At 41.9% G+C, this 26,640-nt stretch overlaps 1 protein-coding gene and 1 long non-coding RNA gene across 3 annotated transcripts; one reads left to right on the top strand and one right to left on the bottom strand.

Moving 5' to 3' along the window:
- Positions 1 to 985: 985 nt before the first annotated feature.
- Positions 986 to 14,703, bottom strand: LOC115388020 (choline/ethanolaminephosphotransferase 1-like). Of its 2 annotated transcripts, none has more exons than XM_030090947.1 (10): positions 14,536 to 14,703; positions 11,550 to 11,852; positions 10,282 to 10,456; positions 9,590 to 9,737; positions 9,360 to 9,501; positions 6,004 to 6,088; positions 5,574 to 5,705; positions 5,135 to 5,293; positions 4,357 to 4,482; positions 986 to 3,718 (listed from the first exon to the last, which is right to left on the bottom strand). In XM_030090947.1, the coding sequence occupies exons 2-10, from the start codon at positions 11,738 to 11,740 to the stop codon at positions 3,596 to 3,598; spliced, it is 1,281 nt and encodes a 426-aa protein (XP_029946807.1). In that variant the 5' UTR covers positions 11,741 to 11,852; positions 14,536 to 14,703; the 3' UTR covers positions 986 to 3,595. The 2 variants fall into 2 exon arrangements, with proteins under 2 accessions (XP_029946807.1, XP_029946808.1); XM_030090948.1 differs by lacking the exon at positions 6,004 to 6,088 and adding an exon at positions 6,873 to 6,957.
- LOC115388072 (uncharacterized) lies at positions 6,389 to 25,943 on the top strand. The gene is made up of 3 exons (XR_003931448.1): positions 6,389 to 6,416; positions 8,174 to 8,178; positions 25,860 to 25,943. It is a non-coding gene; the product is annotated as an uncharacterized LOC115388072 (long non-coding RNA).
- Positions 25,944 to 26,640: the final 697 nt, after the last annotated feature.

Consider the following 26,640-nt stretch of genomic DNA (forward strand, 5'->3'; position numbering starts at 1 on the left):
GGTGGCTCTGAAAGTTCATTGTTTGTTACATCGTCTTCTCTGTGATGAACTCTTGACCTGTCCAGTGTGCTGAAGCAGTAGAGGAGATGAATCATGAATGTTTTGCCATCACAACAATAAAACATGACAACTGTCAGGAGAAAATGCAGTTGTTTAATCCAGTTAAGAAGGCCTGCACACTCTCACACACACCCGCACTGTCCTTTGAGACTGAAGGATCTTTGTGTGAGGCGATGTTTTCATTCCTCCAAGACTCCACCGGCGTGGCGTTCCCAGTAAAACACAAGCAGAAACCTGTTTGCAGGTGGGTGTATGAAATTTATTTGCATTGGTCGGTGAAGGAGAGATTTTCCAGGTGATCTGGTTTACCTCGGTCGTCTTAAGATCACAGCTACGTGCACACAGGGTGAAATACCTGAGCTTGGCAGTCTGGCCAAAAGAAAACAAACTTTTACACAAAGCTTCTCAGAGCAAACACACGCGGAAAGTGGCAACACACCCCGATAGAGAGACAGAGAGAGAGAGAGAGACTTTGTGTCTGTACAAAACAGAGAACAATCGTGTTTAAGGCAAACTTTTACTGAGCCGACACACAGACCTTTAAATGCACGAGCCGCGGCTTTCAACACTGCATCTAACAGAGTCATCATGAGACACCGACGAGGTTACACACTGTACAGCAGGAATCCACACATGCAGGTGAGGTTTAAACACTGCAGACACCAGCTGCAGAGAATCTACTGCAAATAAAAGCTGCACTCGGTTAAATTAAAACACTTGAGCAAAGCAGGAGCTTGATGTGCGATGACGCCGGCCACACCCCTCATGAATCAGTTTTCATTCTCTGGAGTCTTAAGTGAGCAGAGCTCCTCCTTTCAGTTTCATTTTGCTGGAAGTGAAATTACCCTGTCTAAAGTTACCAGTCTCTTTGTAAATAAAATGTACTTCCAAACGGCAGACTTGAGTAGTTTTGTAAGTTCCTCTATCACTTACAGTGAGACACAGCTGTCATGTATTGTTTTTTTTTTTTCATTAAGAAGATGAAATTACACCCATTTACTACAGAGGACTCCCCTGAAACCGCAGCAGCCACACTACAGTCATCTATTGTTTCAGGCTGTATAAAATCATGCTAAATTTAATCTGCGAAGCCCAAAGCTTTGAGAAATTAACGAAAAATTTAAGTGTCTTTATGCAGACGTCTCGGAAAAGGTTAACTTTTTCTTTATACCTTTAGACTACAACTATAACCAAAGCTTTTCCATATTTGATGAAGACATTTTATACCTGCTTTATATTCTTCACTCACATAAATTATAATTTTGTCATTAAAATTTCATTCTTCTGGTACTAGTACAAAAAAAAAGGATTATTTAATTTACATGAAAATGTGAATTTTCACATAAATATCTGCTTTAGTTGGAACATTTTTTCATCCATCCACTTCAGGGAACAGATTTTTTTTCTGTTTTACTTTCATGTTCTTAAATACTTCATTTCAAACATTTCTGAATATGACACGTTTCAACAACTGCAACTTTTCTCATGTAAAATAATCAGTTTTATTCTCATTTTGACTCTTCCCCTTCTTGTAACATACAAACGTCTCTTACAGCTTTTGAACTGAAAGTTATGTCTTTGCTGTTCAGATCTACCAACAAATGAATCAAACCACAGAGCAAAACGTTTCGGTGAAGCTGCTCTTTAACTTATGGGTCAAAACATTTCACAAACAAAAACCTGAACACAAATTCCACAGATTAAGACAGAGACACTCTCAGGAAGACGCCGGTTGGCATCGCGGCTCATTTCAAACACACCGTGGAGGCAACAAGCACTGAAGATGGAGCAGAAAGACAAAAAAATAACAGGCACAAGATGCAGAAGTACGAAGCTGATGTCCTCCAGGTGGACGTCGAGCCACCGTTCACCGCGGGTCCCGTCCAGCAGCAGCAGCGTTCAACACACTAACAGTATCAGATGAGGACGTGGAAGCAGAGCGAGCAGCGGCCGCGTTTCAAAACATGCTGTATGACGTTTGATCAGGTTCTCAGTCGCAACCTGGTAAACCGTCGACTTCAGTGTGCGGCCTCGTCTGAACCGGTTAACCCGACCCGCCGCCGCGGCCGCTTTGGAGGAAACCGAGTGTCAAACACGTCGCTGTAATACTGATCCAGTCAAGTCACGCAGGAAGGACTGTGCTGTTCAGGTTGCAGTCTGTCGACGCTCGAGACATCTTGTCAACAAATACCATCAAAAAAAAAAAAAAAAACAAAACCCAACGGTTTGTCGATCTAATGCGTGTAATCTGTGTCTCTGGGTGGATATTTTCAGGCATCAAACAGGATTAATGCAGCGTCACTGCTGAACTGAACAAGTTTCTTTTTAATGATATGAATCAGAATCACGAGATTCCTTTTACTGAGCAGCAAGTAGAGTTCTGTTTAAAGAGTCAAGAAAGCTATCAGTTACTTTTATTATAAATAGATTACTTTTGTCTGACCGTTTCCTGAAATGACCCGTTTTCTGCCAACCGCCCACAAACAACAACATCAGGAAGGGCTGAAAGAGAACGGCAGAAGTGTGAAGCCGAACGTGCACAACTTTAACATGAAAGAAGTCGATCCAAACCTGAGAGTCAGACTGTATTTTGAGACCTTTCACGCACATCTGTAAAACCAAAAACATCAGTGGATTTCACCCAGCTACTGTTTCTTTGTTTTCTGAAGTCACAATGGAAATAAAAAACAATACAAGGAAATGGTTGTAATGGAGCATGAACAGAAATATTATGTTCAATTGAATATATTTGGAGAAAAAAAAAAAAAGATAACACTGACTCATCAAAACCCCACTTGACCTAAAACAGCCAACAGAAAGCCTTTAGCAAATGTAACTGAGAAAACCCTGGCAGTGGATCTTCTGCACAGAACCGTTAAGACACTTTGAAATGTTACACGAAGCAGAAATCAAGTTGACACCGAGTTTCCTCCAGCGCCGCGTTCCGCTGCTGCACCAGCAGGAGATGAAGTTGCTTTAAAATTGCACACATTAAGGGTTGTTTGTTTTTTTTTTCCTTATAAACGTGTCAAAGCAGGATTTTTTTTTTAACTTAAAAGAGAAGCACAAACACTGTAACAGTTCAGTATTTACAATAGCAAAAAGGTCAAGTTATGCAAATATTACAAAAGAAATTATAATCATGAAAAGCAAAGAGTTTGATTTATCTTCTATACATTTTGTTTTTCTTCCGTTGCACATAAACAATTAAAACACACTCATGTTTCTCTCTGCGTACACACCGAGTAGCACCTGTACTCTCCTGAAAGATTCGTCTGTGCGACGTTTTTCTGATGACCGGGGCAGAAAATGGAAACTGGTACAAATTCAATTCTGCACAGGTGGAAAAGGAAACAATGACGGTAATATTCCAGTATCTTTATATATATTATTTGTCCTCACATTCAGTTGGCAGAAGCACATACTTTACACCACCGCTCCCCCACACCCCTGCTTCTCTACGTGGAATTCAGAGGGAAGAAAAGATGAGTGCGACTAACGGGAAGAGGCAGAGTCAGTAGCGGCCGGCGTGTCCTCAGTGAGGAGCGGCGCTGAGCACTGAGCAAGGCTTGATTTTGAAAACGAAAATGTGAAGGTGGCAGGCAATCTGGTTGCAAACACTGACACAGTAACGCACCAAGTCAAAGAAGGAAATGATCTGCGGGGAAAAAGAGGGGAAGAAACAAAATGCAACAAAAGAAACGTCACATCACTTCGTTTGACAAGGAAACAGAAACTTGACAGTCTGTCAAAGATAAAAACCGACAAGTAAAATTAAATGTTAATAATCATAGTTTAGACTGAAAATCACTGTTCTGCTTCACATTTAGATCAGTTCAACTAACAGTTAATTTTGTTCTTCAGTTTGACTTCACTCTACCAATAAAACTGCTATATTTGTTCATTTTCTATATAATTTCAGGTGGTAATATCAGAATAAAAAAAACAGTTTTACACATGAAGATTGACATGTCTATGTCATTTTATAGATTTGAAGGAAAAAGGCTTCGTTCCTTCACAACACTAGAAAATTAGCGATCACTGCAATTACAGCTGAAAGCAGCTGCTGGGAACGACTGCTGTTCGGTATTTTCAGGTTGAGGACAAACTATTAACATTAACAGCAGAGAGTCTCACACAGTGTCTCAAACAGTCCTCCAAAACATTGGATTTACACTTTTTACACTCACACAGTACAGTGAGAACTCGGCTAACTGCTGTCGAGGGAGCCCTGATCGTTTCCTGTCTTGACATGTGAAAACATGATGTGGACATTTGTCTCAAAGCTGTACTCACCAGTGCAATCCAGAGTACCAGGTACTCGTCAATAAAACTATTGAAATACTGATCCAGGAAGAGGAGTCCTGGCCCCAGGAAGGCTAAATCGTGGAGATGCATCTCACTTTTTGTCATATGTGCTACCTGAGGACAGACAAACCAACACACACTTTATCAGACGATCTCTGCAGAACAAGAAAATCACCTGAAAGAGTGAAATGACTGAGAAGTTGTGTGAAGTTCAAGTGAGGACTGAATAGTGAAGCTGAGGTTCATTACCAGGCGTAGCTGGAAACACCAGTGTCACCTCTCTCTGACGCAGGACGTACTTTGTTTTTGTTGTTCTATTTTGCATTTATTATATTCATGAATATTTCAGACCTCAACAGTGTTTTCCGTATGAATATTTTATCAGCATGCTGTGGTTGAACTCCATTAAAAAGCTCAAGAAAGCCAGTCAGGATGAAGGTGAGCAAATTTCTTACAGAAATGGAAATATATGAAGCACCAAAACAATTATTTTATCTCAATTAACGATCACAAAAAAAAATCTGAACATATAAAAATATTTTCTCTTTTTTAACCCTCACTATTACACCTGAACAAGCTGGGGCTGTGAAAACTGTTTTCAGTTTCTGTTTACAGTCCAAGTTCAGGAGAACTTGTGACACTAACATTCTGTAATTTGGTCATGAAGATTCAGGACGAAGCAGCAGCAGAAACAATAAAAACAAAAAGCACATCATCATTCCAGGAAAAACTAAAAATATAAAAAAAAAAAAAACGTCCAACTTACAACTAATTTATTGGTGATTTTGGCCGAGACGAAGCCGAACGCCAGGATATAAAGACATGGATGTTTCTCGAAGAGCTGGACTGCAGACTTTTTGTATATCATCATGGCCAAAATGATGACTGAACCAATATGAAGGACTGGGGAGAGGACGCTGGTTCCCTTTGAAAGAAGGACCGAGACACAGTTAATGACAACACTGCTTTCGATCAGATCAGACGCTTAAGTTCACTCTGATGAAAGGCAAGGCAAACAAATTTATTTAGTACATTTCTTCTTTCCTTCAAAGCTTCTCCCTCTGCTATGCCATCCATCTCCAACAAGCTTTGTCAAATACGGTACATCCGTCATCTCTGTTCCATCCATCCATCTTTCCTCCATTTCTCTAAACGTCTTGACCTCTTTCTCACCACATGTCCCTGAAACCAGCTTTCAGACTTACTGCTATTGTGGATCCGTTTTTGCCCACGCCGCCTGTGAAAATAACTCTAAAGTAATTGGTGCAGGAAAAGATGGCTCCTAAAAAAGTGCAGATGGCGGGAACCATTTTCATCTGGATGTTTAGGATCGGAATCTGAAAATCAAGAGATAAACATAATGAATTTAAAGAAGAAAACACAAAGGAGTCAGATCAGATTAATCCTACTAATTCTGGGCAAAACGTTCACTTTCATATGCAGCATCATGAGTAATGTTAGTCGGGGCTGACACTGTTACAAGTCTCTAAAAACTATTACAGTTAATTGATTAAACCAAACAGGAGAAACGCCCTCACAATTACATTAAAACCACCACAATAAACAGCATTGCATAATCATGGCATCATTCTTGCTTGATGTTTATCTGCAGGAATTAAAACCGAGCTGAATTACCAGTGACTGCCAAAAAGCCGATCCTCCCACGGCGGCCAGCAAATACATGATTATAATGAAGATTTGCACCTCAGTCACATCAATGCTGAGTGGGAGGAGAAAGCAGAGAGTTGACAGTGAGGATTAGTGACGAACCAGCACACAGTCATCCTGCAGCCTCCCTCCACAGCACAGCGCCGACACCACACACTGCTGCGCATGGAGCAGCTTCGGCGTCACGCAGGCGCACGTTTGGAGGTCAATGAGTCAAAAGAAGAGCTGCTCGACTTTGCAGTTCACAGGCTCCGTCAATAAAACCCGCCAGTGTCAGTCACGTGAGGTCAAAAACATGAAAACTGAATCGCTGCATCTCAGAGTGAACCTGAACTTCTGTGAGTGAAAGTTTTGTGGTGTGTGTGTGTGTGTGTGTGTGTGTACGTGTGGACAACCTAGGCATAAATCAGTCAGCTGTTTGCAGATGAAGGCGCTCGCCACAGCAAAACCAAACTCAAAAGAAAACCCACTTTAACCCATTAACGGCTCCAGTGAGGCGTCTGTGCTTCCCCTGTTCACAGCCAATTGAGAATGGGAACTATTATTAATGGCAGCAGCATTTTTTTAAGGCCAGTTCCTAATTGAACACATCGTGACGTGGTGGGGAAAACACACAAGTGTTGCAGTTCTTCTCAAAGAAACACATGAAAATGGAGCCTCAGGTCTGAATGTGGGAAAATCACATGTAGTTTGGAGAACGCCGAGTTGCCTTTATATGACGGAGCCGTGCTTTAATCTGCAGTTTGCACCAAATCCAGCGAATACTCCATGCAAGTCAGCAGCGTCTGTGGAGGCAGGCGGCAGCGAGCCATGCAGGCAGCAGCCAGGAGGTTTACCATCACGTTCCACAGCCAGGGACCCACAGAGGCTGTGAGAGTCTGTAATCCTGCTAGACAGAGCTGCACCTCTGTTATGTCAAATCTACACACAGAACACATCCACATTTACTGCCACTCTCCCGCAAAAGAAAACAACCGACATCAAATTAAACGTCTCACACTCTGATGGTCGCTTCCACGTCTGAATGGCTTTAAAACACTTTGTTCATGAAAAAATTCAAAGATGGGAGTATTTTCCTCATGCCTCTTTTACTTTTTCAGTATGGTCTCTTAAAGACGTGTTTGGCCATGAGGTGGTGTGGCGGATACCATCGCAGGACCTTTCTTGTGTGGAGTTTGCATGTTCTCCTGCGCATGTGTGGGTTTTCCCGGTGATGGACGAGTGAATTGTTCACAGTTTGGATTATGTGGTACAGTGAAGAAGGACATTCAGAGAATCTCTGAACACGCTCACTCTTTTGAATCTTATTAGTTTGTAATCACTTTGTATTTATGACCACGCTCTGAAACCTTTGTATCAACACAGGCAGCATAGTCATGTTTTCTTGTTCACGTCCTGGTTGTTCCTCTGTAGCCCTCAACAGGACCTATAATGGTTTCCTGCTCACTGCCGGTTCTCCTACGTCCAGTATTTACAGTATTTAAGAATGTGGGTTAATAACATCTTTAGAACATGAATATATTTTATCATCTAAACTTACGGAACAGCTCGGATATAAAAGTTACTGGAACAAAGCAGTGTTGTTTTCGTTAACGATGACGACAACAAAAATATTTTCCCGTGGCTAAAACGAGACGTGACGAGCTATAAATATCTCTTTAAAGACGGAAATGTGACGAGACGTAGCTGTTGTTTTCGTTAACGAGATGAGACGAAAATGTCAGTATTTTGACTTTCAAAATAAATTAAAACAAATGCGATTCTCCCAGCTTGTTCACGCAGACCGGCTGCTTTACTCTGAAAATATCAGCAATTCACGAGCTGCTTCCTGTCGTTGTTTGACCACGCCTGCACCTTATGCACCGGCGCACTGGAGGGCGTGGCAGCACCTTCCGAACAGAGGCTCAGCGGGAGGAAAACACGTAGTGATTTATGGATGTACTTCAATCATAATCCAGCAGAAAATAAAACAGAACGCCTCGTAGTGGGAGACGGAGGATCTAATCCAACTGTTTGACTGTTTGTTCTTACTGTGAAACTGCAATAGGAGCCCACCGTTGATTAGTGGAGATTTTTTCCCCCCCCAAGTACCTAATAAATCTTTACTTTTTCTTTTCTTTTTTTAAGAATAATTCAGGTGTTGTCTTATTTTGAAGACATGTATTTTCACTTTTGCTTAAAATTTGTATAGAGAAAATTCATGTAAGGAATACTTACAAAGTTTATCAAACTCAAGTTAGGTTTGCCTCAGTTTTGAAGACTTCAAAGTGTTTCATAACATCAAGAGTACCCAAGGAATTAATTTTGTTTATTTCAGTTGTTTTAATGGTAGTATTTTCCTAATAACCATCTTAATATCAGTTTTATCGCTCCTCCAAAAGTAATAACAGGCAGTTACTCTTACCAGTTCAAATCAGTGACACAGAAACATAACAGACCAGTTTTAATAAAAGATCTCAGCCTTTATATCAGTATGGACATTAGAAAAATAGCCTGAAAGCATCAGCAAAACTCCTATTAGTCCTCTCATTCTGTCTGGCAGAGCTCATATAAGCACTGCATTGAAGTTGTAAAGTACCAAACTAGTCCGGTTTATTATTTAATATTCAAAAGGCATCGATGTGTTATGTTGGTTTTGTGCCATTTAAGTATATTTTATGATGTTTGTTTGGTTTAAAATTCCCTTTGTCTTTTTTCTCATGTAATGTTTAAGCCTTTTTTTAATGACTAAAACTGGACTAAAACCCATTTGGTTTTCGTCGACTAAGACTATGAAGTGTAGAAATGACTAAAATGTGACTAAAACTAATGAGCATTTCGTCCAAAAGACTAAGACTAAAACTAAATCAAAATAGGCTGCCAAAAACAACACTGGAACAAAGTTTACAATGTTTCAGTTTTGTCCTATTTCCTCCACATCTAATGCAACATGCTTCAGTACGTTCCCTCATAAAAGTGGTACTTATGTGAGACGAGAGCTTAACTGCAGACGTCTGATCTATCATTTCTGGGTGAGATCGTACATATAGGTCAAAAGCAAAGGGAGTTCTGGAAAGTGTCCCAGACATACTACATCAATGGGAACAACAGTCATTCAGCCAAGTGGCTCTCTGGGAGAATGACTGAAAACGGCTTCATTAGGAGGAAGTGTTTCGCTCTCAGAGTGAAGGAAATAATCTCAAGTGCGTGATAAGTATTCAAGAGCACATGTTCAGACCTGCTGTTTGTGTCCCTTAATGACTGCAAGTAACAGACAAGACAAAGAAATGAAGATAGACTCCCTTGGCGAAAAAAAAAAAACCAAGCAGTTTTCAAAGACTCACATGCCAAATCTCAGCGTTCCCGACACGTATGTCTGCCAGTGGGCGCAGTAAAACATAAACATCCCGGCGAAGCAGCAGAAGAACATCCAGTCTGGGTTGGTGCCCAGCTGCACTGCTATGCTGGTTCCCAACACCACAAACACTGCAGAGACAGACGGACACGGGCGGCGTTAACGGAGGGGCTTCGGGTTCACCGGCGCACGGCGGAGTGGAGTCGGAGCCAAACTGACCGGTGGAGAGAGAGTCACACCCGTGGTCGAACAGCTCGCCCAGCGGGGAGCTGCTGTTGGTGCGTCTGGCCTGCTTCCCGTCAATGGCGTCCAGCGACTGGTAGATGAAGAGGCCCACGGCACACAGCAGGTACGCCCAGAGAGGAGCCTGAAGCACATCCACATGAAAAGCTTTTTTAACAAAGCACAAAAAGGTAATTGACTAGTTAATGTGCAGCTGACAGCCTGATCATTACTGAGCTTTTACAATCGGAGAACTCGGGTTTATCGAGTTCCTGGAAAGTGTTATCATAAGCTCAAACATGTTCCACATGTTTTAGCGTCACAAGGCAGAAGGTGGGTGAAAGAGAAAACTTGACTGTGAGGCATGTGGATATTCCAGTGAAGCTGGGATGTTTACCGCCGCGGCTGAAACTCTGGTCGCCTCAGTTCACCACCATTAACCCAGCTCGACCTCAAAAACCTCAGAGACACCTCACACACTCAGCACGTACAACAGACAGTTCAGGAGGAGGAACTCCAGAGCAGAGTGATAAAATATGTTTTTTTTGTTTTGTTTTATTAAATAACATTCTGCTGATCACTTATTATTCCTCTCATCAATTAAATGTAAAACCTTCTGAGCTGCAGAGAAGATTTTCAGCACTTAAATCTGTCTTTTTTTTTTTTTTCTGTTCCACATCAAAGCGGACCTGTTCGGTGGCGGTCGGGCAGTAGTACACGAGCACGAGGGTGGTGAAGACGTTGGTGGCCAGGCCAATGATGGTGATGAGGTTGGGGGCGATCCAGGCGGGGACCCGTCCCACCAGCCACTCCCAGTACCGCTGCATCAGAGGCTCCAGGAGGGAGCGTCCGGCGCTGCTGTACCTGTGAGGACAGACACACGCCGCTGAGGAACTGTTCTGGAAAACATATCAGCCTCACACACTCAATTCTTCACTGAAAACAGACAAACATCCCAGCAGGTTCACACCATCAAAATAACACGACTCAATAATTCACAGCTTAAAAATATAGATTTTGTCCTTAAGTTCAACAACATCAGCTGTCGTCAGTCCAACAAAACATCATCAGTGCTGTAAGAACAGTGTTGTTTTTGTAACCATAACTGAAAAAATGTAAAAAAAAAAACCACACAAAAAAAGAACTGTACACAGTTATCCAACACGGCCACTGATTGAATCTATTGATGAGGTTTGAGCTGAGAAAAAACATCAAAGCTGAAATGTCTGATTTTGTGAACACTGAGCATTTAGAAATGAAGCTTTCTATTAATTTAAAATCAGATCAGAGTTCTCCTTCTTTACATATCAAGATCAAATGCATATAAAAAAGAAAAAAAAAACTGAAATCCATATGAAAGGGGATTCAAAACATGTAAAACGTCAGATTGGATAAATTAAATGCATGTCTGGTGGGATTTGTTGATCACTGAGATGAATTTGTGGAGGTGTGAGCCCCGCCTTCTGAACCGTGGTTAAAACAGCAGGTCGGAGCTCCTCTGAGGTCTGAGTGACGCCTGAACGCAGCACAGACCAAACACAGAGCAGCCTTTTAAAGTCATGTATCCTGCAGCTGACTGTAAATGTGCACGACGAACAAATTCTTGATGCTGTTTAAGTTTCTATATATCTATTTTCAACCTCTGAGTGTTTTTTTAACTGCAGAAAAACAACTCCCTATTTGATTTTTAATTTGATTGAAAATAAAAACACAACTGAAAACAGCTTCGTTCAGACTGATAGAAACTTCACTCGCATCTGCTCTGATTGCAACTTTGAGGACTTCAAAAGGAGAAAAAAAAAATCTCAACGTCAGAAAGCCACGTTGCGTAATCTACCAAACACACACACTGAACCCGTCTATGTCAGACAGCTTAACCCCTGGGCACGGTCGTACTCTCCTATTCCAAAACCACACACTCCGAGTTTCCAGACATCACAGTAGCAGTAGCTGTCACCTGTGCTCCTCCAGTCTCTTGAGCTGGTGTCGGGACAGGGGGGGCGAGGGCAGCTCGATCAGCCTGCGCAGCACTCCGGGGGCCAGCCAGCAGGCCGCCTCCATGCCCATGCCCTGCCCAGGGTCCTTGTCCCGGACAAGGCCTCGGCGAGAACGCAGGGCCCCCCCTTGCTGCTGCCCCGTTGCGCTCATGGAGCCCCGCTGCCTGCTGGACGATTCCCCGATGGGTCCGGCTCTGCCTCTGCCACTGTCCTGCCTGCGGGGCTAAAGATCCACAGTGGGGCTGGACGTGGCTGGATGGTTCCTGAGAAGAAACCAAGGCACCAACCATCATTAGACCTGCTGCAGAAACACACATTCACCAACCTGCTAATAATGATTACAGTTCAATTTGGCTTTTCTAAAGGTTCCTGGTTTTAAAGGAATCGGTTCCTGAGCAGCTTCCAAACCAAACGACGGACTTAATTCTTTATTTAATGTTGCAATACTACATGCATGCATGCTACGGCACATGTAGGCATTTGCATGCATAAGCACGGCTAATTTATTTTCTCATTTATTTTGAATTTCAAAAGGGTTGTTTCCAGATTCAATCATTTTGAGAAAACTTTTAGGAACAACTTACAATAAAAGAATTCACTTCTGAGAAAACCAACATTTGTCTCCATTTCCATCCTTTTATTTTTATCTTGAAAATGTTATCATCTTTCATATAAAACTGTTAATGACAGTTTTCCAATTTCAAATCCTATAAGTGAAGAAAAAACAACTGCTTTTTATTGTATTAAGCAAACTCAAAGTATCAAAACATTTGCATTAAATTGCAGAAAACTATTTAAAATACACACTGTAATAATCACAGATATCTTCAGTTTTAGAATTAGCTCCTGGTGGAGCTTATCTAAAGTTTCAGTAGATTTCCGAAACATTTAGCCTTTCCAAAGTACACTGAGGGACGTATGATTCCACCAATCACGAGTGTCAGTTATCAACACAGCACATGTAAGCTGGTGAACTTAAAAACCATGAAAGAAAAAATATCTGGACAGAAGTTTTGAGTGAAAATGTGGCTTTAAGTTTGAAAAATGAGTGTCTACACAAAACTGTGAAGCACTTCTTGTCCATGTTCAACTACTTCTGTTGGCAATAAAAAAAAAACAATATTTTGTCAATGCTGGTTGAATTGTCACTTCCAAATCCTACCACAAACATGCACTGTAAACATTAGAAAAGCTACCTTAGGATGATGAATGTTATGTGTATTTATTCAAGGAGCAGTGCTGTGCTGCAAAACAGGTTTAAACACGCAAAATAAACCCAGGGGCCACAAGTCAAGGCTCTCCATGGGTCAGAGGGCCTCCAAGTGACATAAAAACACACCAGATAACCACAGAAAATCACAACACTACCACGAGGACAAAAATGTAGGTTAAAACGGTGACAGGAGGACACAGGATTACATCAAGAGACAACAAATCACCACTAAGAAGCACATCATAACTTTATATGAACAACACCAAAGAACTGCGAGGAAACAGATTTACCAGCAAAATGTTCTGTAACAAGATGTCTGAAAACTCTTAGTCATCAAAAGTTAGGATATAGTCCATCATGACAGAGATGCTCCTGGAATTGAAAAAGTGACTGGTGCGGAAAAAGAAAAGAAATAATCTCAGGGTGCCTTAGTGAATATAAGATACCATGAGGAAACTATGAAAATAGTAGAAAAACAGACACATAGCGACGAATGCATGTCATGGATTGCAATGAGAAACAAAACAGCAGTTGCAGCTCTATGAATTACACAAAATGTTGATCAAATGACACAAAACATTCTTTTGTTGCAAATTGACAAAAACACGACAAAGATATATAGATTACAAAGTGACTACAGAGTGAAATAGAGTCAACAGATGTAAAAGGATCTGCTCCTCTCTCATACTTCACACTCATGGGATTGAATCAATTTGTCATGTAGAAGGCTTGTGTTGGACACACTTGGGTATGTGTAAAATTACATATTTATAATAAACATCTCATCATAAGATGCATCAATATATCCAAGAATAAGTCATGCACTGTGAATACATGTAGAAAATCGTTTGACTACGTTTCCTATACGATTGGAGAGATATTTAACCTCAAAGTGAAGCACAACACGGTTTAAATGAGGTGTTTTCCAGTAGACGTGTGGACTGCCCGCGATACCTGAGTTCGTCTGAATGGAGTTTACCTCCGAAATGATCCAAACAGAAAGATCTGGAGTCTGTGACATGTAACGACCGGTGTTTCAGATTAGCTGGTTTCCTGGCTAACCGGTGACCAGCTTGACGTAGCTTCTGTTGCTACTGCTAGTAAACCAGACAGAAATACGCAGCTGTGGAGGAGAACTCCGTTTAGCCGCATTTACAATAAAGTTTCGAAGAGTCGCGCCTTCTGCGCGTCTCTTTTTGATATCAACTGTTACGAGCAGCAGCAACGACGGGCGGTCACCAGTTCACAGGGAAGCCAGTCAGCCCGAAACACCAGTCAGAAACACTGCTGACAGACATCAGCGCCCGCTGAGTTTATCAGCTCAATGATACCTCTGGAACAATCACAAACAGCGGGATGAACCCACTCATAAATGCGTCTGTGATTTGATAAACTATAAACTGTGACTGTCAGAAGCAGGCAACCAACCTGACTCCGGCGGACTGCTAATGCTAACTGGCTACTAGCGGAATTCCCATCAGTTTCACTGTTAGCTTGTGTAGCAACAGCGCGCCGAGCAGCCACGGAAGACATGTGTCAGCAAGGCAATGCCAACAAATGCATCTCCCACAGTTACAGAGATCTTAGAAACACAACACCGGGATTAGAAGCTTCTTCGGTTGTGACACCTCACCCCCCCCGTAGTGACGGCAGCTAGCCGCCGCTAGCCTGACATGCTAGCCCGGGGACGGGTAAAAAGCTGCGGAGATGATGGGACGTGAACGCTGACTGACCTGGCCGGTGAGAGGACGAGCGCCGCGGACGGTCCGAGGGGCGGTGGCTGCACTTCCAGCTGACAGGCGGCGCGTCTCTGCGAGCCGTCAGATTTGACCTGAGATATCCGCACCTGTAGGTGGACCACCACGACCGGTGTCACTGAGGTTCACGCAGAAGGCTAGGTATCGTTAGCCATCACGGAAATCTCGCGTGGCTTCATCCACAGTGGGGGGAAATTCCCCTGAGTGTGTTCTGTCAGGCAGACAGCTCAGCCACCCGACGAGTTTTTTCAATGCCTTGGATTCATGGTGCAAAACCGCCTAAAAAAAATTGGAATTTCAGATTTAGTCAAGTTTTTTTTTTTTCAAACTTTAATATGACATGTAAACCATGTCAAACAATTTATTTTTATTTTTTGCCATTCACCTTTGTGACATGTCACTCTAGTAAGGTAAATAAATCTGTATCATCAGCGAATAGAAAATATTTCCGTATATTGGATTAACGAGAACATTTTTTTAACACAATGTCAATAATTCATATCCAGGGACAGACCTGTGAGGAACTTGACAATGGCCAGCGAATGATTCTGATTTCTTGAGGCTGTGGCTCTGTCGGTTGCAGGTTTGATTTCCTATCTCCCCCTGTCCGCACATCAATGTGCCCTTGAGCAAGTCACTGAACCCCAAACTGCTCCCAATGGTTGGATTGAGTGCCTTGCGTGACAGCCACCTCCAGTGCTGTGTGAATGTGAGTAACACTGATCAAGCAGTGGAAAAGTGTTGTCTAAAGTGAAATCAATCCTGATAGTATTTAGAAGGAAAAAAACCTTTTCAGTTGTGCAGTATAGCTGTGAGATTTTAACAAAAGATGCAAACCCAAAAATTGACATTTCTAATTAAATTTACATTAATCAATCATAATTTTTAATCAGTGCAAACATTTCACCAAGTGTTTAAGTGTATAATGTAGTTGTTTGATGCTTAGCACCCTGGTCTCATGGTGGAAATGTTTTCAGTCCAGGACAGTTTGCATATTTCTTCTCACCATCCAAAAAACATACATTTGACACAAGTGGTGACTGTAGGTGTGACACTGTGTCCTGTTTACCTTGTGATGGGCTGGAGCCGACCTGTCCAAGGTGGAGCTATAATCCTTTACACATGAGCTGGGATCTGCTCCAGCTCCCTGCAACCCTGAAGTTAATGAAACTGCACAGAGAGAAGATGGAATTGGTGCGGATTGCACCTAATGCTCACTAAGAGTGAAGTCACATACTGAACATCAAAACCTCTTTTTGAAAGTTAACAAAAAAAATCTATTTTATTGAAGATGTTTTCCGTTTGTTTCCCGTTAGTAATTTTCTGCCCAGTGCAAATACACAAGATGTGGAGTGTGCAGCTCAGCCTCTCACCAACTGGTGATATATTGTGATGTCTGAGTTCATGACTAATAACCAACGTCTCTCTCTCTCTCTCTCTCTCGCTGTATCTCTCTTTCTCTCTCTCTCTCTCTCTCTCTCTCTCTCTCTCTCTCTCTCTCTCTCTCTCTCTCTCTCTCTCTCTCTCTCTCTCTCTCTCTCTCTCTCTCTCTCTCTCGCTGTATCTCCAGTACAATTTGTTGTGTTGTTCAGCCAGTGGATTTGTTCCTGAACTGTGATGACAGAGTGTTTTTAGCACACTTATCCTCGTCTGCTCTTCTCTCCACATGTCTGATGGAACCAGGTCTGATATAAGTCCTAATATTAAAACAACGTAAAAACATACACAAAAAAAGAAAACAATCAAACTATTTGCAGGAGGTCATTTATGTAGTGATCAAGAGATTCTGTGCTTCTTTAAAAATTTATGTGATTTTACCATCTTCCTTATCTATGATTCAAAGTCAAAATATACATCAAAATGCACAATTACAAAAGCCATATACTATAACTATAACACAGCAAGGTCACCTTTGGCCACACCCTTCAGGACAGGCAGGTGTGTGTGTCCCTGGTCTCATCCTTGGAGGAGATGAGCTGATATCAGCTTGTCTGAGCAGCATAAGCCTTTTATTCTTTCAAGAATTTCAGATTTGGCCTTCTTTAATATGTACAAACATCTTTATAGCATTATATCTTTACATATAAACATATGACACATAAAGTACAAAAAACAAAAGATGTCCTTCTTAAGTCTTTCATAATCGCGAGACATTTTTTTTTGATAATTCTTGACCTGTCACAAAAGATTTACTTGCTGTTGTGTTTTCAGTGTTTCATTGTACAAACAATAGACACAAACTTTTTTCTTTTCTGATGTGCCAATATCTAATTTTTGTGCATCAGTGTAAAGTTAGGGCTCTCCATTGCGCAACCGAGTCAGGTAGGGATTAAAGAAGTTTCTGAGGAGGTTTCGGACCCGGGCAGGCTGGGGGCCCCCGGACGCAGGGATCAAAGCTGGACTCAGAGCCAAGTCCAGGACCTTCATGGGGCTGAAGGCTGCAGAGCGGGTCTGCGCGGTGTGCAGCCCCTCGATGGCGCTGGACAGCCAGATGAGCCTCTTCAGACTCTGGATGTTACGTCCTCGGTCGTGCATCAGCTGGTGTTCAGTCACAGCTCGGCGACTGCGGGAACGAGGAGAAGAAGAAGAAGAACACAGCAGGCAGGCTGCCTGGTCAGCGAACAGTTCCATCACCGGTCAACAGCATACACTGAAATTCCCACCTCACCTGAAACCCACGCACGCACAGGGAGAACATGCAAACTCCCCAGGAATATTCACTATATGAGGCAACAATTACCATATGCCAGCGATAGTCTCACCTCTGGTTCTGTTGACACTGACACGACACTGTAAAGATGACAAGTAGCATGACAGCGAGCCACCGCACAGGCCTGTGGGACATCTGCATCTTCTGCATCAGCAGGAAAAACACAACAAACCCTGCTCAGATTCAAGTCCTTACTTTCACTACATGTCAGCTCCAATATTTGTTTAATCGACATTGAAACCAAACATGAAAATGATTCAAGATTTTGAATTAATTAACAGGTGAAAATAAGGATTCAGAAAAAAAATTAAAATAAAGAATTGAAGAATATTCGAAAAAAAGACGTAGGCTGTAACATTCATATGTAGCAGATTTTTTTTTTTTCTTGAGAACAATCAGACTGAGCTTCCACCTCTTTGCGGTTCAGGTTTATCGGGTTTCCCAAGATAATTGGAAACTTTCAATTTTGCAGAAGGATCTAATAAAGAGTCAAATCCAGACTACATCTCAACGTAACCACTTCTTCTACTTATCTGGCGAGGACTCTCAGATTTGACGACTGCAGTCGCTTCGATTCAGTGTAGAGAAACTCTTCCCTTTCAGATTCAAACAGTATTGTGAGTCTAACGCGGGATGCAGGTGATGCTCGCTCTCTAGGGACACACGCTCTCATAGAACTCTGGCAGGAGTTGAAATATTGTTTGAAATCCAATTTCTGACTGATTTTTAAACTTACTTAATGTACCGGGGCTGAAAATTGGAAGACATCAGAATATTTAACAGTGACTGTTGTACATGGATCAAGTTAACTGAATAGTTTCAATTTGATGGAACATTGGACTAAGAAAATAAAAGATCTTATATTTCTTATTATTCCAATTAACAAACATTTTTAGACATTTATCTTCCCAAACACTGATTTTCAGAGATAACTAGATAGCACATTAACTTTGGGAGTAATCATTGGTGATTTTGTTGCATCAAAAACCTAAACTGTCACATTTACTGAAGCACACACACACAGACACACACACACACACACACACACAAACTGATTCGTCTACAAAGATAACTTTTAAAAAGGTACTTACATTGTCCCTGATGGCGACTGCAGCTCTTCAAGCGATCAGACACTGAAATGACTTCAGATGCAGCCTGCAGACCTTTAATAAAGCCCTCTGACACACACACACTCACGCACACACACACACACGAAACAAACGTCAGCACCTTTGTCCCTGCCTCTTTATTCGTCATTTGTGTTAATGTGGACCTAAAAACACCTGTTGAACTTCAGCGAGGGAGTGATACACACTTACACACACACTTTACAGAATGTTTTGAAAAGGACAACAAAATTAAGTTGGGGGATTATTAGTTTTCTATTTCCTGGACCAATCCTGGCTGCTCTCCCCTCCAGTTGTTGGAGGAATGTGGTTGAAGGTGAAGACAACAGTAATCACTGAGTGTGAATCAACCTGAACGTCAACAATCTGTTTGTGAGTTCAGGTTTAGACTTCTCCATACTGTTGGGATGTTTGTCCCCTGGAGCTCGACTCATCATTGCAACGACCACCTCAACGCCAATTAATAGCAACACTCCGCAGCATCCGGTTGCCGTGGCGCCGCCACAGTCACAATGAGGCATGCAGTCATCTTGACGACCCCTGTCCAGGAAGGGTTTCCCACACCGAGAAATTTCGACTGCTGTCTGAGCCTCGTGGGCGGAGAGAAGTGAGTGAGGAGAGCTGATTCAGTCCATTAAGGGGTAAATGACAGCGGCGTGTAGAAATTCAAGGAAAACAGGGTCAGAGAGGAGAAAGTTGAAATTTCCTCCAAAACCTGCTCAAACTCTTTATCTGGTCCATTTAGGAACAGCAGGTACTTCTATCTTTTTCTTCTCATCTTCTCATCTGATTTTAACTCACACACTCCATGTTCACACCTTTAGTTTAGAGTATTGTTCAAATGTTGCACTCATTCAAGGCCAGAAAACATCCAGTTGGCACGACCAATTTTCAAGTCTTGAACTGAATACATTCAGTGTATTTATCAGCCAGTGCTGCTGAAATAGTAAAAGCTTTTTTTTATATGTAAAAAAAAAGCACAGTATGTTTTTCACATCTGATTTATTTTATTTTATGTCTTTATTGCCAACCAGACATTTTACCAACAATATTACAATATTATGCTGTTTAACAATTTCACACAGCCTTGAGTGCCGCAGTACAAACAACATGTTTCGTTTCCAGTCTAGACGGTGTCTGGTGTCAAATGAAACAATGTGAAGTATTTAAAGTGCAAACATGAACAGTGGGGAATGCTTAATGCTCATACACTGAAGTCTTGTCTTTGGGGGTTAATGTATTTTATCCACCAGGAATTTATACTGTTGTAATCTTAGGGAATATGTGAACTTCTCCATCTTATATATTTAATAAAATAAACCCAACAGATCCACATGAGCAAGCATAAGCGACTGTGGAAAGGAAAAACTTTCTTTGAACAGGAAGAAACCTTTGCAGAACCAGGCTCAGAGGTGGCGGCTTTCTGCTATTCCGGTTGGGGTGAGGGGATAGAAAGAGAGAAGAGAACAGACAGATTGCTTTCTCTGAATCAACTCAAGTTTTAGATCCTAGAAATAGTTTTGGAAGTGTTTTCAGAATTATATGCTGGCAGAAAAAAAATCATTATCCCTTCCTCCAGGTTTGTCAAATCAGTATCTTTACTTTTCCCCAGTAATGTTGTCTTTTTATTATTTAGAATTTTTTTTCTTTTTATCTGAATCTGCCACTTGAATGGGAACAATATTCACCATTCCCACTTCTACGTCCTTCCACACTGCAAAATATTTGGGATTACAGAAATAAACTAGAATTTGGCACTCAGAGAGCGCAGACCTCCGCCACAGCTCAAATCAGTCACCAACAACAATAAGAACACCATATATACTAAAAAACATTTTATTTCTCCCCAACACAAACAATGTATGGGAGAAAGCTGTTTGTCGCATGTTCATATCTCGATGTGTTTCCTCACAGTGACTGACACTCCGGAATCCCCCTATTCTTGTCTGTTCTGGATCCTGGTATCCAGAATTCTTCCGTGATCTGGATCAGCAGCTGATATCTCTTAGAGTCATTGAAGAACTTACACTGTAATTTTTTGCGAAGCCCCCTTGTCATTTATTGTTGAGTTATGCCCAACTATGTCAAAGACTGCCCTATCTCTCAATGATAAAGAATCCTTTAAAAAATTCTTGGATCCAGACAGTGATCCGGATCATCACCAAAATTTAACGGATTCTAAGTTAGCCCAAGACCCACCTTTCCACAAAGTTTCATTGCAATCCGTCCATTACTTTTTCCGTAATGTTGCTAACAAACCAACCAACAAACCAACAAACCGACGTGATTACATAACCTCCTTGGCGGAGGTAATAAGAGGTCTCAGCTGAGCTGCATAATAGTGTTCTAACAATCAGGGAAACCCCATTCCTCCATGCTGTATGGTAACTGTAAGGTTTTGTATTTAATTCTCTGCTTTTTGTCATCCCAAATATATCTAGATATGTTTTTCACAGCAGATTATCAAAGAGAAAAAATGTTTCTTTTCCAGGTTTAATCCATCGAAAATCAACAAGCTGGAGATCCACCACAGTTCAAAAGAATCAAAAACATACAAATGATTGAAACAAAAAAGATCAGTCGCGTTAAGTTTGAGGTAATTACTTTTTTTAATCCATAATGAATAAGCACTAATCATAATCAAACACTGCAATAATGTGGAAGAAAGTTGATGGACGGTGAGGCTCGGATCATTTTTGAAAGTGCTTGATCAAAGCAGATCCATGGATGATAAACTTTAAAGACAACTCGAGGCAGGAAAAGGGCACAAAGCAGCAGGAGTGTTTAACTGATTTGGCTTAATAAGTTTGACTTTGGACGGAGGCTGAAATTGGAGCATCGACACCGAGACGAGTCCAGGAAATGAACTACGAGTGTGTCACGGTCAAAACCCTCCTGAAACAGAGGCAGGCCAAGTCTTTCCAGCAGTTCATCCAAAAATCAGTGTCCCACTGTGGAAGAGGAGAGGAGAGGCTGCACAGCTGCTTCGGCTTCAGGGTGAAGCTTCATACTCGGCCGTGATTTGAGGTTTCCTGATCCCGATGCTCTTCTGGATGCAGTCACTTCCTGTTTCTGTGCAGCTGCGCCTCGGCCACGTCTCACAGCTTGATCTGTTTGAGACTTCATGGTGAAACATTTGCAGATAAAATAGGAAATACAGGTCACATGTGTGATGTTGAATAGAAAAGTGTTGTGTTTCCCACTGAGCTGGACGCATGAATCAAGGCTTTGCAGTGAGGCTGACGGCACAGCTGTGGGTCGACTGCAGACGTAATGATGAACTCTGACACAGATACAGACGTCCAACCACAGTGTTTCACACTGAAGTGAAGGAGAAGAAGGCCTTGGCTTAACTTTGGGTTATGATGAATTCTGCTGGACTCATGTATTTTATGTTCTGCACAGTGGATCATCCACCTTTATCTCTTTCTATCGACTGCCTCGTCCTTCATTACATCCATGGATCTTCTCGGAGGTCTTTTCCTCTCCTCCTGCCTGGCTGCTCCATCTTCTACATCCTCTGTTGAATTCATCCCTCCTCTCTCCTCAGCACATGTACAGACCTGTCCTGCTCACCTCCTGCTGAACCTCTCAACATGTCGATCTCTGGCTCAGCCTCCCTGCCTCCTAACAAAACCTCAGAGCAGATCTCACAGCTGTCTGGTAAAACTTCCCTCTCACGGCTGTCCCAGGTGATGTTAGAGAACTTACTGCAGCTCGACTACAAAGAGACCATCAATCATCCACACTTAGATTTTAAAACATTTTCGAGACACCAACTAATTGATGAAGTTTTAAGATTCCTGGAGATGAACAAAAAGCTGCGCATCTCATCTCAGACCTCCTACCCGAGCTGTCTTACTTTCCACTGGTGATTTATTGAGGTCGTTTGCAGCTCTCAGCTGCTTAAATGAAGCGTGAGTTTTTTTATTTCCTCTGGCTGTAACACAGTCTGCATCCACACGGTGGCAGTGTTAACCCGAGCAGCTGAGCTCTGCAGAGGAAGAGGGAGGATTCTCAGCTTTCCGCACAGCTGCAGGACACCGAGCGCAACAGCTCAGGAAGGCTCGATACTGCCCTCTAGAGGCTGCACTGTTCATGAAAAAATGCCAGTTCGCTTTTGCAACTGGAATATTTAGACAGCATTCAGCAAAAAAAAAATAAAACAAAAAAAAATAACTGATTACTTTTTTTGTGATTGATTAATCTGATTGGCAAAATGTTTTAATTGTTCCTCTTCGAGTAAACAGGAGTTAAGTGAAATAGTAACACAGCTTCCCTTCTCTATAGACCACAGCTAATGACAATGTTAAAGCTAACAACCAGCCAAGTAAAAAGCGAGACAGCAGCTCTACAACTGCTCCATGTGAAGCAATGAAATTGTAATAGTGACAGTAATCGGATACTTCTTGTTACTTAAAAGTGTTTGATCCTTAATGGAAGCTTGATAACATTTACAAGTGAAATGTCTTGAATGTGACCTCTAAAATGGATTGTAATTGCAGTAAATTACCCAAATCTGTGAAAGAGGAGAGGATTTGACAGCAGGAGCAAACGAAGGGGAAGACGGTGAGATCGGCTTCAAGCTGGAACCAGCAGCAGCAGCAGCAGCAGCGCCGTCTGGGCGGCAGGCAGGCCTAATCCTTCATGACAGAGCGAGGGCTTCAAACCTGCGAGAGGAGCTCCAGGTGGAGCCGGCTCCAGCTCAGCTGACTTGGCACAGGAATATAATTAAGATGATTCCATAAGTGTTGCCTTGCAGTTGGCCCGGGACCGGGCGGAGGGAGCTCAGCTCTCGGAGAGCTTTCAAAAAGCTCGGCGAACTCGAAAACTCGCAACATCTCACAACAGAATGTCTTTCTCTCATCATGTGAAGACATTGAGAATAATCACACCCTGACACGGATTTATTTCAAATTCCAATGGCTTTATTTTATGTATATAGATTTGTATATATTTATATATATTTATATATTATATATATATTTATGTAACAACTTTTACTCAGTTGCTTGATTATCATCTTTTTGTTCAGCTTAAGTTCAAACGACATGACACTAAGACCAAAGGCATTCCACATGATCATATCTTACAAAAGAGTAAAGAAAACAGTGTGAGCGTCTGCGTGTGTGTGCGTGAGCACACGGGGTGCAAACACACACACACACACACACACGCATCCACACACAGATACATACATCAGTGTACAGGTGTCGTAGTTCTGTCTGTACAAACAACTGAAACACGCAAAGTAGGTAGAGACGGAGACGAGTGCACGGAGTGAGAGTGTGAGGAAGAGGAAGGAGGTGAAATGGACCACCGGAGCCGAACTGGAGGATTCTGTTGCATAGATTGAAGCAAACAGGAGGACGATGAGAGCGAACGAGGGAACAGGTGACGCACACACTGAGGAAACGCACCTTCACCGAGCCAGTACACACACACACACACACACACACACACACATACACACACACACACACACACACACTCGAACAAACATTCAGGGAAGCACAGGAAGTTTTATTTGGCTCAAAAACAAATCACAGCGGAAGCTCTGAATCTGCAGAACAGGACCAAAGACACCGAGGCCTCGTCGTCTGTTTGACTGAGTTCGTCTCTGCTCGACTGATGGGAATGTCAGGAGTTTGAGTATTTTGGTCACGGATTCAAAAATATTGAGCTGCGTGGAAAAAAAAAAGGTGGATAAAACTGATTTCGAGGAGGAATCGGAATGCTCTGCGAAAGCTGCACCAGCGGAGAAACAACATGGAGCGAAATCCAGTTTCATGGCAGTGTTTTTCTCATCAGGGAACATTGGAGTGCGGCAGGAGACGACGAGAATACGAGGCGTCATTATCAGAAGAATATCATTAGACTAGAAAAATCAGTTGTGAGTTTGACAAACTCACTCCAATTAATTTCAAACAGTGTTGCAGCTCATTGGGTTTTAAAGTAAAATCAAACACTGGGGACTTTTTTTCCCAGGAATGAGTAAAAGAAACGTTTGGACACGTCACATCTGTGAACCACAGACTGACCGGCGCTGCCGTCACGTCAGCTGGAATGTAAATGTAAATACAGATTTGAAGTCAGATTGAATCAACTTAAACAGTAAAGTTTTCCTGACGTGACACTCCAGCTTCATTATAACAAAACAAAACCTCCCGTCCTTTCAGGCTAAAACTTTTAGCCCTTTATCAGACAAGCACAGGACTGATTACGACCTCCATCACAGCAACATTTAGATCTCTATGCTGGAGAGTGGGGGGGGGACAAAAAGTAAACCACGATTGATTTTTGACTGCATTGTGAGCAGTTTTCACCCTCAACTTCAGTGTCTTCTTTGTTGGTTTTTTTTTTATTGCGTCAGCAGCCCTGTTGTCAGATTTCAGGCCTTATTCACTTCAACTCAAACATCCATTTCCGTTCTGATGCAAAGCTTTGCATGTTGCCACTGTGACGGTCATAAAACACCAAACAGTCTTTAAGAAAAGCAAAGTCATCAGATAACGCTGTCATTTTTATACGTTTACCAAGAGAAACAATCCAATATCTTGCAAAGCCGACTCACCCTCACACACAAAACATCAGGGGGAATATAATTTAATACTTTTGAGGGGGTTCGGATTTAAAAATCGGGTCAACACAAACTTTTTCTGTAACTGTTAGTTGACCGACGCGTCACAGCGTAACCACACACACCGACGTGGAAATCAGCTCGACTGACACAAACACGTAAATAAACATCCAGGACAGAAACTTTTGAAGGGAACAATCAAATAAACTGGTATCAAAGTTTCTTTAAATTGATTCTGTTCGCCTAAAATGTGACTTTCTGCTCTTTAACTTTGTCGAATATGCAGACAACATAAATGTTGTTGGGTTTTGCACAAATGGACTGAAGTAACTGGAATTTTCTACTGCATTTCTGACATTTTCAAGACTCAACTTCAATCAAAGAAACAGTCCTTAGTTGCAGCCCCGCAAGATAAATCTGTCAAAACTCTGGTTTGAGTCGAGTGTGTTTAGATTTATCGGTTGGGCTCGAAAGCAAACACAAAGCATTCCACAAGGTGAACGACAAACTTTAAACGTCTTCCTGGTTTTCCTCCTCGTCCGGGTCGGAGAGGAGGAGAGGCAGGAGGAGAGCGGACGGATGGACGGAGGTGACCAGTGGGACGATGACGCCTTTGTGAGAGCTTGTAAATCCGAGCAGTTTGTGGTGTGACAGGAGGATGAGAACGAGGAGGAGGAATGTGAGATCTTAATTTCATGAAGAGAGAGAGAGAGAGAGAAAAAAAGAGAAAATTCAAACAGATAAAGAAGAATCTTCATCTTTCGTCAATCCATCCATCAGAAGTCACACAGTTTTAATTTCCTCAGTGTGTTTCACCTCACAGTGCAAATACATGTGTCTGTGTGTGCGAGTGTGTGTGTGTGTGTGAGAGAGAGAGAGAGAGTGTGTGTGTGTGTGTAATGCTGCATGTATTTGGGGCGTGTATTTGAGATTCATTTGGAAAACAAGTCAACATTTGGGATGTTTCATTCCATACTAAAACATGCAGAACACAGAACATTGAACACAGATACTGAACAGTTAGTTTTATCCAAATGCAGGTTCTCATATTTTTTTGTCTTATTTTCAGTTTTTTTTTTCCTTTATATCTCTTTTCGTACAGAGTGGCTTTAGGCTACACAGAACACGACGGAACCAATCGCACCAGGTTGGACATATTGCTTTAAACCACCAAATTTTGTATATATGTCATGCATGCCACATAGATGATATTATGTTTTTACAAAAATAACACCAACGCCTATTACTGTGTATCATAGTACTTACAGAAAAAAAAAGTCAGTCTTTTTTGCAATGAAGTTCAACTGAGAAACCATTTGTTCATCATATCTATGTATTTATATCAGACTCGACATAAATAAATAGATATACTATAAATCTAGAGTTGTATGTTGTAAGTGGTTATGACTTCCAGCTGTGATATTCCAGTTTGTTTGAACCTTGTTTATTCGTGACTTTTGAAGTGAACGTGAAGGTTCTTGGGAAAGGAAAAAAAAAAAAAAAATCCTTTAAAATCCACCGACAGGAAGTGGTGTTGAGAAAGGCAGTGCTCTGAAAAGGAAGCGGCCCGAAACAAGCTAATTCCTTCTTCGTTTCAGAAGTCCTGATGGAAAACTGCAGCAAACTGTGATCTTACAAGAGTCCCAAAAAAATGAACCTTCAGT

The sequence above is a fragment of the Salarias fasciatus genome, chromosome 5, assembly GCF_902148845.1.
Source record: "Salarias fasciatus chromosome 5, fSalaFa1.1, whole genome shotgun sequence".
In the NCBI taxonomy this organism is placed as follows: domain Eukaryota; kingdom Metazoa; phylum Chordata; class Actinopteri; order Blenniiformes; family Blenniidae; genus Salarias; species Salarias fasciatus.

Bases quoted from the DNA above. Each gene is read 5' to 3' on its own strand.
- LOC115388020 (XM_030090947.1), bottom strand. From the start codon at position 11,740: ATGAGCGCAACGGGGCAGCAGCAAGGGGGGGCCCTGCGTTCTCGCCGA. The intron at 9,502-9,589 runs GTCAGTTTGGCT...CTGTCTCTGCAG, and splicing joins GTGTGACTCTCTCTCCACCG to TGTTTGTGGTGTTGGGAACC. The intron at 3,719-4,356 runs GTGAGTACAGCT...TTTTCCCCGCAG, and splicing joins TGGTACTCTGGATTGCACTG to ATCATTTCCTTCTTTGACTT.